Consider the following 14,544-nt stretch of genomic DNA (forward strand, 5'->3'; position numbering starts at 1 on the left):
CAATTGTTGTTGAAAACGAATAGGAGGAGAACGATTAGAAACCGAATTCAATATTTATGTATATTCTTATGTTAATACGTGCTCAATCATACTGCCTGCGTCCAAGAATAAATGAAAAATTGTCGGATCTTTCTCCCTCGGATATTGAGCTCCGATGGCGCCCCTAGGAAAACGAGTTGATTGAAGAGGCGTGTCGGAGTACACCGAAATCACTCGAGAACAGTCCTGGAATGAGAACGTTCTCCGGTTCCACCCGCGCCGTGCCGCCGGCCTGAGATCGAGAAGCCGTGATGGAAATGAGAACGCGGCTTTCAACAACCATGAGGATCTGTGCAAGCTGCGAAAGACGCGAAGATCAAGATGCGAGTGGAAATCGACGCCAGACTCTCTATCCTTAGTGACGAACTCGGACTGTCGGAAAATTGGCTCAGGGAGCCGTGCCTGCTGCGGAGCTTTTTCACGCTACTACACGGGTAAAATCAAATAGAGTACTCTCAGGTTATCGGTCGCATCCTCTTCGAGAGGCTCCTCCGACCGTGGAAATGAGGATCGAAGTTTCAACGCTCTGATATCTTTGTCGTTGAGCCTGACTCTCGGAAGCATCGCGCAACCTCCCGGGAAGCCAGGAATACATACGGCCCAGTCTTGTCAAGATCTGAGTCCGCGCTCGAGAAGACACACGTCCGATTCTTGGCGGAACGGCCATCCGTGCGATCGACGTACGAATGGGACGCTTCCCGGGGCGGAGATCCCACTTTTTAATGGCTGATAGAATCGAGGTCACTTAACGCTCATCTGACAGAATCGCAGTTCGAGAGCGATACCCTGACTCACGAGATTTTACTGCGCCAACACGGAGCGACACTGATCCCAGGAACATACTTCCAAGCGTCGGTTCAGGATGTTGAAAATCGCGTGGTGTACGTGCCATCTTCCTTTTCCTTCGAAGCAGGTGTTCTGTTTTTCACTCGCTTCTCCCTTGTGCCGTCTGGACACGGTGAGCGAAGACCGCAGGCGAAAATCCACATCCGGAGAAGCATCTATTGAGCTTTGCCTGTCGGCGCCATCCGCAAGTCTATCCGTAATTTCTGTTCCGCCCTTGCATAATCGCCGTGGACGGTCGCGCCATACATAACCTGCGATTAGTTAGTGCCCCCCATCAATCGTGGAACCCTCTCCAGTACGACCCTCGCATCTGCGGAAGAGAATACATTTCAATGAAGTTCTTCAAGGAGTTCTTTAAGGGGCAGTGATCTACTTTTTAGCATGATCCCCAATTGGGAATAATTGGTGGATTGAAACGATTCCGCTCCCCGTGAATTTACGGTTTTCCTTTCCGGGGAAAAACGATGATTCCGGAAGCGCCGGTCAGCGCCGCACAGAACGGACGGTCAAGCACTGGCTCGCCCGCGGCTCATCCGCCTTCGGACGGCGTCTATTTAACGTCGTTCTAAACCAGAAGTGAATTACTGGAGCCCAAACCTCGCGACGTCCGTATCGTGTTCTTCGCCTTTTGCAAAATGTTCTTCAGAAGTTTGACGACGCTAGCTCTCATCCCAGCCTTGCTCGGATTGTGTCAAGCCGTTGTCCTCGAAGGAACCGATAAAGACGCGGAGTTCTTGAGTGCAGTCACCAAAGACTTCTCCGATAAGAAATCGAGTCCTCCCTCAATCCCGGTTGAAAGCTTCAGCCGCGATGCTGCCGCAGCAGCCACTTCTGCCACTGGCAACTCGAGTGCCGCTGCTTTCGCGAGTCAAGTTACGAGTGCTCTGAGCCAAATCGACCTCGGTCTCGGCATCTACAAAATGTGTCCGTTCCCCTTCTCCTATCTCCATCAGTGCGAGGGATCGTCCGATTGTCCTGACAGCGACTGCTGCGGCATGTACGCTTTCCCTGGACCGAACCGATGGAGACGATCGTGTTGCGTGCCTGATGGTGTGACCACCATCGCTCGCGTCGCTCGATTGTGCATAAAGGATAGTGACAAGAAGAACACTAATACACCGAGCAGCCCACCCAGTAGTAGTACGTAGAAACGGAAAAAAAGTCCATTGAAAATACGAATCCGATACCGAGTCGATTTAGGGAAAGTGGCGTTGACATCTAACGTGAGATTTTCTTCTCTAGGTGGGGGTCCGAAGCCACTGAGCGCAACATTGCAAGATGTTGTCGCTCAAGCGCTCGGTGTCAACACGGCGGGCAGCGATGCTGACTTGGATCTCGATGACGACGATGATGTGAAGAAGCTCTGAAGCATCGGGGGAAGATCAAGCTTTTTGTTATATCATGGAAACAGAGTCATTCTGCGTTGCGATCTCGCTGCTTTCGTTAACAACTTACAACTATTTATAAAGCTACAAATTAAGTTGGTAAATTGTGTTTTCGATCCCAAAGTCAAGCTGATATACATGGTTTTCCTGTCAATGGTCGGATGCCGTGGGCATTAGACATCCCGACACAGTATACAGCTCAAGTATTGGGACGATATCGGGTTCATCCTCAATCCAAGACAAAGTTCGTTCCATCATGAGAAGTCTTTTGATGAGAGCATTGCACGAATCCTCGGAAGACATGTCAAGCCGGCGAGGTGTTCGCGTCAGTAGGCCTCGAAAAACCGGCGCGAGCTCAACCCAAGAAACCCTTCTATGCAGGGTCTGAAGCAGCGGAACCGGACCATTCCGTCTTCCACTTATTATCATCCCCATGGCGGGTCAGCCAGAGAAAGAAGAAAAAAAGCTATGCGTATTACTTGCAAGTTCTACGTGACGGTGTCCGTCACGACGAGAGTTCACTGCATACCTCTTGTGCATGCCCCTCATGTTGCGAGTATTGACCATTGACACAAGTCGAATTCGTATTTTGCATGACGGGAGTTCTTTCGGATGAAGTGTCATGGGGAAAAAGTACCTTTCCATGGAACACGTAACAGTTTCGGAACTAGGGATTCACTATAATGTTCCGTAATTGGTCACAGTGTTGTCCCATAGGCTCCTATACGGTGTTGCTGAGCTCCCCCCCGCCCCCGAATTACTGGGGATCAATAAGAATTCCCCCTAGGTGTCCAAAGCCCGGTACATTCACCAATATAAACAAAGCAATCCATGCGGGGTGTGCCGCAGAAAGCTGCTCGGCGGAGCGATCGACCGAAAAGCGAAACTGAACCGTTTCGGATATCTGCGCATTCTGTCGATTCCGTCGAGAGATATCACTCCGACAGGGTATTCTCGAAGATTGCAAAACAATTCTTCATGTTGGCTCAGCGGGGCAGCGCAAGATTGCTCCTCGACGCTCTACCCCGTGAGAGGGCTTTGATGAGCTTTTCTTCTTGTGAAATTTTCCTCAACTTGAAAACCTGGAGATTCTGTTTAATGAAACAAAGTGATTCATCATGTTGGCAGTGCTTTAACCTCGATGTGACGGCACCGGCTGCCCTCAGATTCAGTACAAATGTGCACAAGGTAGGGAGCTCCGGGAGATGGAGCAAGTTTCCGGACCGAGGACTGAACTGATGAAAACATCAGCCGGATTAGTGAGAATGAACAGCAGGTGAGCGATGGTCTCCGGACCCCCGAAGAAGCGATTTTACATCCCATCTGCTGACAATTTCGAAATTCGCGCCACTGGCCGCCTGATTCGGATACATTGTGGACCAGATCACCGCTTAATCAGTTGGTTGATTGGTGTCTCAATCAAGTGAAAATTATAGACTATCCGACCCAGGATCCGTGGAGCCAACAATATCGATTCCGCTCGCGATAGGCTCGGACGTACCGGCGAGAGATCGGGGAGTGCCCGTTCGCGCCAAAATTTGAAGCCGACAACAGAAACCGGATGCAACGCTTTTGAAGCCAGCAGCGCTCCGTAATGGCCGCTTCCTTTTTCTCGCTGAGGGCCAGGTGTGTATTCGGCATCGCAGATTTTTACAGGATTCTCTCGGAGATTCTGCCCTTTGTTCGTGTCAATCGTGTCGCAAGATCATAGGAATCAAGTTTGCGTCGCTTTCTGAGGTGTGGCAGTGAAATGAGAGTTTAAAACATCTCAGAAGCGACTCCGAAGTGATTATGTGGTGACACGTGCTGCGGCATGTGTTATCGAAAGCAAGAATTCCATCTTTTTCAATCTCTCGAGTTGATCCTCAAGATAAAAGATATTCCGTGCAAGAAGTGTTCGTTCGCGGGTACTCGATCGAAATGCTGGGCGTCCTGGTCTTGGTGGATCGGCTGAAACTCACTTGAACCGTGATTCTGTGATCCGAATGTTGGTGTATTGAGATGCCGCTGTCGGGGAACATCCCATCAAAGTGCTAGTGCAAAGCTTTCTTTCTGGAGCTCCGGAGCTTGAGCTGCTATCATATCACCGCGGCGAATACTCGTATTCGGAAAACTGACGAGCTTATTTTGCAGACGTTGAACGAGTATGGGTATCTCTCGCGATCGTGCTCATAAGCACCGGGCGACCGGAGGCAAACGTATCCAAATTCGCAAGAAGAGGAAGTTTGAGTTGGGTCGCCCAGCCGCTAACACCAAGCTCTCACAGGGAACCCCCCAGAGAGTTCATCAAGTTCGTACACGAGGAGGAAACATCAAATTCCGTGCTCTCCGTCTGGATCACGGTAGGTCATCAGTGAATGGGGAACAATAACCCAGATACGAGACGTTCCGAGTTACGTATTCGTTCCACTTCGAGGGAGCATCCCAACCTCCTCTGTAAGGAATGCTTTGAAATTAATCCTCCTCCCGATTTTCACAGGAAACTTCTCGTGGGGCTCGGAACGATGCACCCGTAAGACCCGTATCATCGATGTCATCTATAATGCGTCAAACAACGAGCTCGTTCGTACTAAGACCCTGGTCAAGAACGCCATCGTTCTCGTCGACGCCAATCCCTTCCGTCAGTGGTACGAAAACCACTACGCCCTCCCTCTTGGTCGCAAACACGGCACCAAGATCGCCGACATCGAGGGTGTCACCATTGGAAAGAAACGCTTGGAGAGCGAAGCGCAGAAGACCCTCCAGAAGAAGGCCCCCATCGATGCTCTCATGGAGGAACAGTTTGCCACCGGTAGACTGAAGGCCTGCATTTCGTCACGACCCGGACAGTGCGGCCGGTGCGATGGATACATTCTCGAAGGCAAGGAGCTCGAGTTCTACACGAGGAAGGTCAAGGCCAAGAAGGGCAAATAGACGGCGCATCTTTTTCACCGATACATTTGAGTCTGCGAATAAACGGTTTCGAAAGATGCTTCGGATCGGAGAGTTCTGCGTTTAGGATATGTTCCAGGAGAGGATGAGCCAAGCAATTTCAGTTCTCTCTCGTTGTCCCAAGAATGAGAATGAGTGGACTAGGTGCGCACGATTCTCTTGTTCTATTCGTGGTTTCTTCTTTCCAAATTCACTTCGTAGATCATCTCAAATTCTCCGAGTTTCAAATTCCGTTTTATGGTTTCACTCGCGCCCCAGGCTGAATGACCCTATCGGGACTATCTCGCGAGATGGATCGTCGCAACTTTCTTTTTCTCCGGAACCGGGGAAGCGCTCCGGCCTCGCTGCGTCGTCCCCGCGAGTAGAATTTCCCCCGCGAGACAGAGCTGAAACAAAAAAAAGGAAGACCCATGCTTTCTCAAATGCAATCCAGCTCGCTAAACATGGACCAATCGAAATGAGTACCAGTGGAGCCCGGTCTCGATTGAGATCAATTATCCTCACTCAGCCTTGATGGCAGATGGTCGTTTGACACCACGGACGGAGAGCACCACTATGGGGCCTCTGCCCACAGACTCATCTCACTATCAAGGCACTACTTGAGGGTAATGATTCCGTGTATTCATGGTCCTAAATTCTAATGATACTTATGAGTCTCGATTTTCCGTGAATCTCGAGACGATAGTGTGCTCTCTCGAATTACGATTCCCAGCGATGGGAATCGATTCGATTGCACCGAACGGACAGATCCTCTCATTCACTTTCCTTCAATCGCAGCGCCCTGCCTGCGTACGGAGTCTCAATGATCAGGTACTGAGAAGTTTCCGCACAATCTAGGAGGTCAAAATTCCGGAAACAAGCTTGAGCCGAATACTTGTCATCCATCTGTTCTGTTTTTGAATCTACCGCCCCGTCATCAAATATGGGGACACTTTCCCTAGAGCCGTGATCATCGTTCGGGCTTAAATGTATTCACATGATCCAATGCAATCCCAATGGATGCACTATTGACGTCGCATCGAACCCGGAGGCACGACTCTGTTACGATCTCGGACCTAGTAGGGTTGAAACCGACATCGTTCTGCGGTGGCGAGAGAACTCGTCCCTAGACATCCCTAGAATTCGGCTGGTTTGATCACCGATATCCCTAGAGCAATATTGTCGGTAATAACTATTTTCTCAGAACGACCACCCTTTATTACCCCAGCCAGCAAGTTGCAGTCGAATGTTGCCAAAACCGAGTTCTAACCCTGAGTTTCCTTTCAGATGGACATCTGAGCGATCCAGGCACAGGAATACTGCGCGAGAAGGAGCAGCACGGCCAAAACACAACGATTCCAGCGCCCTCTGGATGGAGATGGAGACCAATCAATCATTGAGTAAGATGGACGCCATCATAGCATTCTGCTGAGAAGGCCTCGTATTATGTGCTGATTCGTCCTTTTGGAGTTTCTCCCAGGACCGATTTCGGTTCGGAAATCGTGCCGTACGCTCGCACTGGTTACAGGTTCTCTGCGCCGGTGAAGCGCGCGATAACTGTGTAATCCATAATTTCTCCCTCAATTCCATCGAAGCCTCAGCTATCAAGTGTTATGAGGAGGCTTGCTGGGCTCCCGTCAGATATCCGAGTGTATGCTGGGTTAAAGTGGTGTTTCATCATCGCCTTGCGTGAGTGGAATGCTTCGATTGACGGCTCTGTGTTCTCGGTATGTCAAAATTACAGAGAAGCCACCGAGAAAAGAAGTATCGATCTATGTGTATAGGGACTAGGAGGGACTCCTTCAGAATGTAAGTCCTCGACAAGATTCGAGTTTCATGCAGCAATCTCCCCGACGACTCCTCAACTGTGTATCTCCTGGAATGTACAGACGAGTCGGCGTAATATTCACGAAGCGCTCAGTTTCTCATGGACTGTCGGGGTGATTTCGATCGTATCACGTATTGTAGACGTAGCCATATTCAGGCTCTCAAATGTTATATATTCATGCTGAGCCATCAATGGCATCAATCGAACGGCTCATTCTGCGTAGACATGTATATTATATCATCGATGTTGTGGAATATTTTCGGACTGACTACTTGTAGTGTTCAATGTAACAGACAGAAGCGTAGCGAGGGAAAGGGGACAGGGGTGAGGGGCAAAAAGCATCTGTCATCGACGACACTCGGAACGGGATTGCTTCTTCGGAGATGTTGCCATGGCAGAGCAGAAACAAGGGAGCGGCTTCTTGTCTGCTCGTGACGCTGCTCAAGGTCCAATAATATCGCACAACTCATAGTATTGAGCGTCGAGGGATGTCATATTGCTTCGATTCCGCTTTTCCTCACTTCCAGTCCGGGAAGTGAGGAAAATCGGACGTATTCTCTTGAATGACTGGCGGAAGCTCATGGATGAACTCTTGGGATCCCACGAAATTCGATGCGAGAGTAAAATTGAGATCTGAGGCGCGACCTCCTTCGTGTTCCCCACCGAAGCTGCCCTGCTGATATTCTGATATGTCACAGCAGGGTCTTCAGAGAATAAAATCTTTTGTCGTGCGTGAGTCCTCGTTTGCGGCTACGTTATCGGATTAACATCATTAACACCCCTTGCTCTGCTCGACACCTTTCCCACCGTATTCGTCACTTCTGGCTTCCGGAAAGAAAATAATATCCCCGTCCTAATGCCCTAGTCCTGGAGAAAGCTGCGGACATAATCGGCGGAGATTTTATGACTTATTTGAAATGCAGCCACGATTACTCTCCGGATGCGCGAGAAACCCACATTCACGGAGTCGCAGCGAGCTCTGATGGAAGAAGTTTATAGACGAACGCCATACATTGATCACCAAGCGAGGACTGACATCGCCTTGAGCATTGGGATCGCGGAGGAGCAGGTAGGGCAAGGCGGGGTCGTTTCCGGGACTCTCTCATGATGAGGCCACAGTCTGGGTGGTCGGTTACCGTTGACGAGAAAGCTCGACCCTGAGCTTTTCGTACTGTTCCAGGTAAAAAATTGGTTCCAAAATCGCAGAGCCAAAGAGAAACAAATGTTGCGATGGCGGGAAAGCTCTGCCGCTGCGGCAGCCGCGGCTGCCGCCACTCAAGTTCAGCACCACTCCGGGGGAAGCTCCCAAAACCTTGAGAATCCAACTGTTTCGAATCAGAACGCGAACTCTTCACGGACATGTCTTTCCCTACCCCCGTTCCTGGCCCATCTAGAAGGTCTACCCGACCTCCGCGAATGGCCGCCTCGACCGTTTTGAAGCGTTAGTTTTCTCAGGAAGCGACGAAAATCAAATCGAGCGAGGGCACATGATCACACGAGAGAATATTGTTAGCTAGCACCTGCGATCGAATTGGATGTTGAGAATGGATAACTCCCGATGGCTCTGTAAATGCGCTTGTTGTATGCACTTACTCTATCACCATCTTTGACGGAATAAACTCGAAGACATGATTTGAAATAGTTCCTCGAACCTATTTGTAACATCGAGGATGTGCTTGACGCTTATGAGATCCCTTCAAACCTAGCCGAAGCAGTAGTGTTGCCCGAGTTGAGAACCTGAAGTTCCATCTCGTCGATTTCGTACGGCGGTGAGAACACCGAATGAGGCGACATCCCTCCTTTGAATCTTCAGCCCAGTATTCGCTGCCGGCTTGTTCGTTGCCATCATTGGTGAATTTAAATTCCTCGGTGCTATCAGGACGATGACCATGTGACATCGAATATACAGACGACATATCCATCGTCCCGGTCGTGGACGCGTGCTTACAAACATCTGAACCTTCCATTTGTACATTGTGTACATTCTCACGAATGAGATCATACTCCTATGTGGCCCGGAAGGGAGACCTCTGCTGGGCAATGTGAGATCGAGCTGGGACTGAGGGAATAGTCGGGGTCGTTTTGGCTGTCAAGGTCTAATTCCCAGGATGAAGGGTTGAGATACACGAAATTCTCCTTTGGATTCCGACTTGTACTTTCTCCCTGCGCAATCGCAAACTGTGATCGAGACACCCCCCTAGCGATTCTGTGGAGGCTACTCACACCGGTTCGCCCTCCGCCTCACTTTCGGTAATTTCACTCCCGCCGGGAGTCTCCCGGCAGCATTCGATGGAGATATTCAGAATGGATGTTCCGGTGGTAATTCAATGTAGGTGCTCGGAGCTTCGCGGAAAATATTCTAGTCAACGTCATCAAACAGGAAGACTTACGACCATCATCCTTTCAGAGAGCTCCATTCACCACCCGAGCCTCAGCCCCTTCTCAGGGGCTCTCAGTTCACCGGTAGATTCATATTCTATACCGAAGCCATCTGAACCGTGGCTCCTCTTCAGGGCAAAGTTGGACGGATCATTCGCGATCATTGGATACTAACATGTTAATTCCCAGGCTAGCAATACTCGAATGGATTCCCAGTCCTCCAATGATGGATACGGTATACTCGATTGGTGATTCCCTGAGAGCAAGAACATCTATCGCTTACAGTCGGTTCCCTTTCAGATTCCTCGAGGTTTTCTTCGGATGCGAGCAATCCTCCTCATTCGTCGATGGAAAATCATATATATAGTCCTGGGTCGGCGGAATAAAATCGACAGCGCCGACCCAGCGCCGACTCAGCGCCTCGAAACTTAGCTGAAAATTATCATCGATCATTCCTCGCGAATATCTATCATGCAGAGCGCTACAATGTCCACTCGCTCGCGCACGTGCGCTTGCTATGAGTTGGCTTGCTGTCAATGTATTACCCGTCATTTTCCCTCCTCTCGTGATAATCATTTTCCGTTTCCTCCCGGCTCTTCTCTTCCCTCCTTCACCGAGTATTTTCGGTATACCGTTCCACTGCTTTTTCCTTACCCAACTAAGCTATCATTCCGTTTCCCCGTGTTCCCGCACAGGTTTCTCGTCCCCACGCTTCCAAACTTCCCCGTTGACCCGTGTTCCTGTTCTCCGGTTTTGAAGTTTTCCCGTGGTCTTCGCGAACTCTTCCCTCTCTTCCCCGGTTTTCCAACGCTCTGCTCTCCGAGTTTCCCCCTCCAACCCCTCAACCCCGCTATTCCGCCCCCCCCCATGTTCCGTTCCTCGTTACTCCGTTTTCCCGCTTCGATATCTCTCCTAAGGGTTCCCGAGAATCCGCCTCCGAAGCTCCATAGTACAGCCCTCGAGGAGTTTTGCGAGTTTCCCTTTTTCCCATTCTTGCAAAAGTTTGATTTTCGGTGGGTGAAGCACTCAAATATTTTTTGAAAGAACCCATCGCACGTAGTCATGCCGGGTAACCTCCCGACAGCTCCTTGTAACAAACCCTTAAATAAAGAATAGGAGACTCCCGAAAGACGGGCAGAAAGACCCTCATATACAGTAGATCAGCGATGGCCTTGGCGCCCGAACCCCGGGAGAGCGAAACATCTCAAGTATTGAGCAGGGGATATATTTGCATTTTCAGGTCTCCAGATGCTCAAGAGCGCTGTGGCAAGCTTGGATTTCTTCAGCGGCTTCTCATCCTTGTGTTCCTCACAGGCAAGTCATCCGTCATCATGGTCCTCATTGTACCTATATGCAGGATATAGAACCACCTAACTGGTCCCAATTCTGAACTCCTAAATCATCGACTCCCATTTTTGAGCAGGACTTCTCAACAAGATCATGTTCCGAGTTTTCTCAAATGCCCCCTACACCCCGCTGGAGCGGCGAGAAGACATTTTTCTCTCCGGAGGAAAAAGCCATCTTGGAGTCATACTTCAGGTAGTTGCATGAAGTTATGGTATTTCGCTAGTTATCATTCTTGGCTCCTGTCACCGGTCGCTCCACCCGAAGCCGCGTCGTCCCTCACTATCCAAAATACTGACAAGGAAGATTCTATTCCAGGATGGATAGATATGCAACACGTGACATGTGTATCAATATCGCAAAGGAGCTTAAAGAAAAGACCGGGAAACAGGTGAGCTCCTTTTCCAACCAAGCCATTGGCGAGCCATTTTCGATTAGTTCCACCCCATTTGCATGCCTCCTCGAAGCTGAGATGGATAATTTTTTGAGGCTTATCGTGAACATTCCAGGTGTACATCTGGTTCCAGAACAAACGCCAGAGAGAGAAAGCTAACACGTCTCTGCACTGAGATCGTCGATTGAGGAAAGGCTGCATCGTGCTAGAGAGTACATTAGACTCTCTCAGATCTCGCAGAAGGAAAAAGTCAAACCGTCTAGTTATATTGGAGCAGTCCGAACGGAATCTTTCCGAGACGATCAAATGTTCGTTCTATCAGAACGAGAGCTTCAACCCTCAAATGATGGACTTTCTCATTGATCGCTCGACCAACACGATCTACAATCCGCACGATCCTGGAAACTGGTGTACACTGTTTCTCGGAGCTGAATTCTAGATATCAAATAACATTATCACGTTCATTTGTTATATTTTGGAGTGGTTTTATACCTGTCGCGTCCGTAGCTGCCGCGTCCTTCGAATACGCGTTCCGCGGCGGAACCCACAGGAGGCGCAGACGCGGAGTTCTTCCAGGCTGAAGAGCATAAGACCTGCGCGTTCCACGAGAGTTGCTGCAACAGATTCTCTGTACGGGACTCCCGACTGAATCCTGAAGGAAGGATGAGGAGTACACCGGAAGAGCTCCAGATTGGATGTGAAAGAAGTCCGACAAGGAACCTCTCAGCACGAATCTCACTGTCAGACATAGCATCTCCAAGGAGAATTGGAGCCCTTTGCGATTAAGATAATAAAGAGAAATAGAAGCGAGGAAAACCATACCGAGCCTCATCCTTGTGTGACGAGAGCAGACAGGGGTGTCCTGTCCATTGTAGTCACATTGAAGGTATTGGGTGCGGGACCCATGATGTGATGCGCAGCCTCGAAATTATATAGCGTTTCTCAGGGACCCATTTCGTTCAAGGAATTAATGTCTCGGGGTGTGAGCAGAAAGACATCCGGGAATAGGGAAGGGCTCGAGCGCTGTTCGAGCCCCGGCGCCGCATGATCCTAGATTTGAATCCCCATGAAATCGGCAGAAATTGCAACGAACGATTTTTCATCATGGCTCACAATCGGGATCGAGACTACCGGACCGTCTACGCGAGATGGTCATCTGACCAAATCTGCATCTGAAAGTTTCAGAGTTTTCTTTCCACTGAACTTCGCAGTCCAGAATCGACATCTCGGATATCAGCGAATCGGTATCGGTTCCGTTGAGAGCTCCGAGGCGCGAGAACGCGTTGTGAAAACAACGCCGAGACCAAGACACTGCACCGACAGCCTGACTATTTCACAGAGTATCGGAGCAAAATCGGCGAACCCTACAGTATAGTTCATGCAATGGAGTTTACTCACTGGCGAAACGCTTATCTCGGACTCGTCGTCAATTGCTATCAATCGACGCTCACTTTAGTCTCAGCATACCACTCATCATTAGGAAGGCCAGCATAGCCTCCAGTCACGCGGACGGGAGGGTCGACCTCTATAAGATCTTTGGGATCTGTCTCATCCGAAGGTGGTCTACGAATGAGCAGCCCCAGATAATCGTCTGACGGTGCGGTTTTTGACTGCAACACCTTGGTATTGGTATTGGTATTCATTTATCCTCATTTGAGTTTCTTAAATGACGCTTTCACTTCAGTGGCGAGTAGTCTCAGCGGATATTGTTAGTTTCTTCCTCCCACCGCTGTAGGAGTCTCTGGGTGTCGCGTATCATCCTCGAGGAGGGATCTCTGTCAAGTCCCAGTCGTTTCAGTATTTCCTCTTCCTCGAAGAATGCTTCGTTGCATTCGCAGATGACGTGGCCTATGGTTTCAATCGTCCATCCATACCTTCATCCCGATGTTCCAATACTTCAACGCGGGTTTGGTTTCTCGGCGATATTTTGCAGTTCCTCACTTATCGATTCGCTCAACCCCGTGGCGATGTACCAGCTCTCGGATTCATCGGATTGACAGACTGCCACCGCCGCGCCGAGGAACAAGGTGAGCTTCCTGAAACTCTTGTCATATGTACAACGCAGGCCTCTCTCTTTCAGAAGAGATTCATCCAGGTCATGCTCCGATTCTGGTCAATAATTCGGGGAGTCTTGACCTCCTTAGGCTCCCACGAGAAGGCAACCGAATCCCTAGGGTCGTCTCGCTCAGCCTGACTTCTCTGTCAGTGGAAAACCTTGGTGGAATGAGGAGAGACTTCGCTGATTCCGAGTGGTCCTGGAAACGGTGGGAAGTTTTCTTAAAACTCAAGTCCCTCACTGGGGATGTGGTGCGGAGATCGTCCAAGTCTTTGTTCAAATCGGATGCCGATTCATGCTGGATGATATGGAAGCCCGTCCCGACAATCTATTACTCCGTCATCCTGTCATCATGCCAGGAGAGGGTTAAGCCATTTCGTGCGCACGCTATGAGATTCCCGAAAATCGAGCTTACATCGACTAAAACACCTGCCCTTCTGCAGCCTTCTGAGGGAATGAGCCCCTCCGGCTGTCTCATCGTCGTTTCGAGCTCACCGAGAGGATTCCGGATGCCTCCTGCTCAAATACGTTATATTTTCGGACGAACGAATTCATTCTCGAGAGAATTCACGTCGTTCGGCGTTCGGACATCCCGGGAGAAGATCAGTCCCGATTTCCGCCTTGCGGTTTGCGGTCCGATCCCCATGCGCGACCGCGGAAGCTAGATCTTGAGCGATTGCTCCCCTCGTCAAAGGAATCTGAGACCGACCTGGCCGAGAGGCAGGATCGGGGGATCGGGGCCTATCGCGAACCGGCCGCGGGTTCTGGATGCTTCGAGATCAGTTTATGTCGGGGCAGTGGGAATAGCCCTTCTCCGATCGTGAGCACCACCAACATTTGGCATGGAGAAGATCTCTACGTTGAATGGGGTTCGATCGCCCTCCCGCTGCATTCACCGCCAAAGAGAATCCTGAACCAACGCGGATAGGCCGGTGACCCAGAGGCATGCGAAATTATCACGTTTGCGGCCAAGAAGTGATGATTCGCGGCGTAGTCCGGAGCCAGAAATGGAAGATTTTGATTGGGAAGAGCTTGAGATGATTATTATCAGAGCAAAGAAATATCGGGGGGCAATGGTTCCTCGAGTGCTCGACCAGGTGTCGGCGAGCCCATTCCGGACGCGGACAGGAAGTGCAGGCCATGCGTAATTCCTGGTTCTCATCCGAGAAGGGCATACACGCGCCATGTGGAACCAGGCTTCGGGGACTGTTGGAAAGTGCGCTGAACCAACGGAGCCGGTGCGGCGTTTGCCGCGATCACTTCGTCGTCGGCCTAGCGAGTTACAATTTCAACGGCCAACAAAAGCAACACTCATTCTAGGGCTACGCCACGCACAGCACGTGTTATCACTGAGTCTCTCTAG

General features: G+C 50.2%; 3 protein-coding genes across 4 annotated transcripts; all 3 read left to right on the forward strand.

Moving 5' to 3' along the window:
- Window positions 1-1,474: 1,474 nt before the first annotated feature.
- Window positions 1,475-2,252, forward strand: LOC114828201 (uncharacterized). Its single transcript, XM_029111317.1, has 2 exons — window positions 1,475-2,019; window positions 2,128-2,252. The coding sequence occupies exons 1-2, from the start codon at window positions 1,521-1,523 to the stop codon at window positions 2,250-2,252; spliced, it is 624 nt and encodes a 207-aa protein (XP_028967150.1). The 5' UTR covers window positions 1,475-1,520.
- Window positions 2,253-3,844: 1,592 nt separating this feature from the next.
- RpS8 (ribosomal protein S8) lies at window positions 3,845-5,248 on the forward strand. 2 transcript variants are annotated; one of them, XM_003742768.1, is made up of 3 exons: window positions 3,845-3,896; window positions 4,404-4,612; window positions 4,750-5,248. In XM_003742768.1, the coding sequence occupies exons 2-3, from the start codon at window positions 4,417-4,419 to the stop codon at window positions 5,181-5,183; spliced, it is 630 nt and encodes a 209-aa protein (XP_003742816.1). In that variant the 5' UTR covers window positions 3,845-3,896; window positions 4,404-4,416; the 3' UTR covers window positions 5,184-5,248. The 2 variants fall into 2 exon arrangements, with proteins under 2 accessions (XP_003742816.1, XP_018494844.1); XM_018639328.1 differs by having other exon boundaries at window positions 3,876-3,896; window positions 4,404-4,581; window positions 4,755-5,248.
- Window positions 5,249-7,697: 2,449 nt separating this feature from the next.
- LOC114828202 (homeobox protein CDX-4) lies at window positions 7,698-8,643 on the forward strand. Its single transcript, XM_029111318.1, has 3 exons — window positions 7,698-7,740; window positions 7,932-8,077; window positions 8,189-8,643. Exons 1-3 carry the CDS (start codon window positions 7,698-7,700, stop codon window positions 8,444-8,446), a joined length of 447 nt encoding a protein of 148 aa, XP_028967151.1. The 3' UTR covers window positions 8,447-8,643.
- The last annotated feature ends 5,901 nt before the right edge of the window (window positions 8,644-14,544 follow it).

Source organism: Galendromus occidentalis, unplaced genomic scaffold (genome assembly GCF_000255335.2).
Source record: "Galendromus occidentalis unplaced genomic scaffold, Mocc_1.1 scf7180000077431, whole genome shotgun sequence".
Lineage (NCBI taxonomy): Eukaryota > Metazoa > Arthropoda > Arachnida > Mesostigmata > Phytoseiidae > Galendromus > Galendromus occidentalis.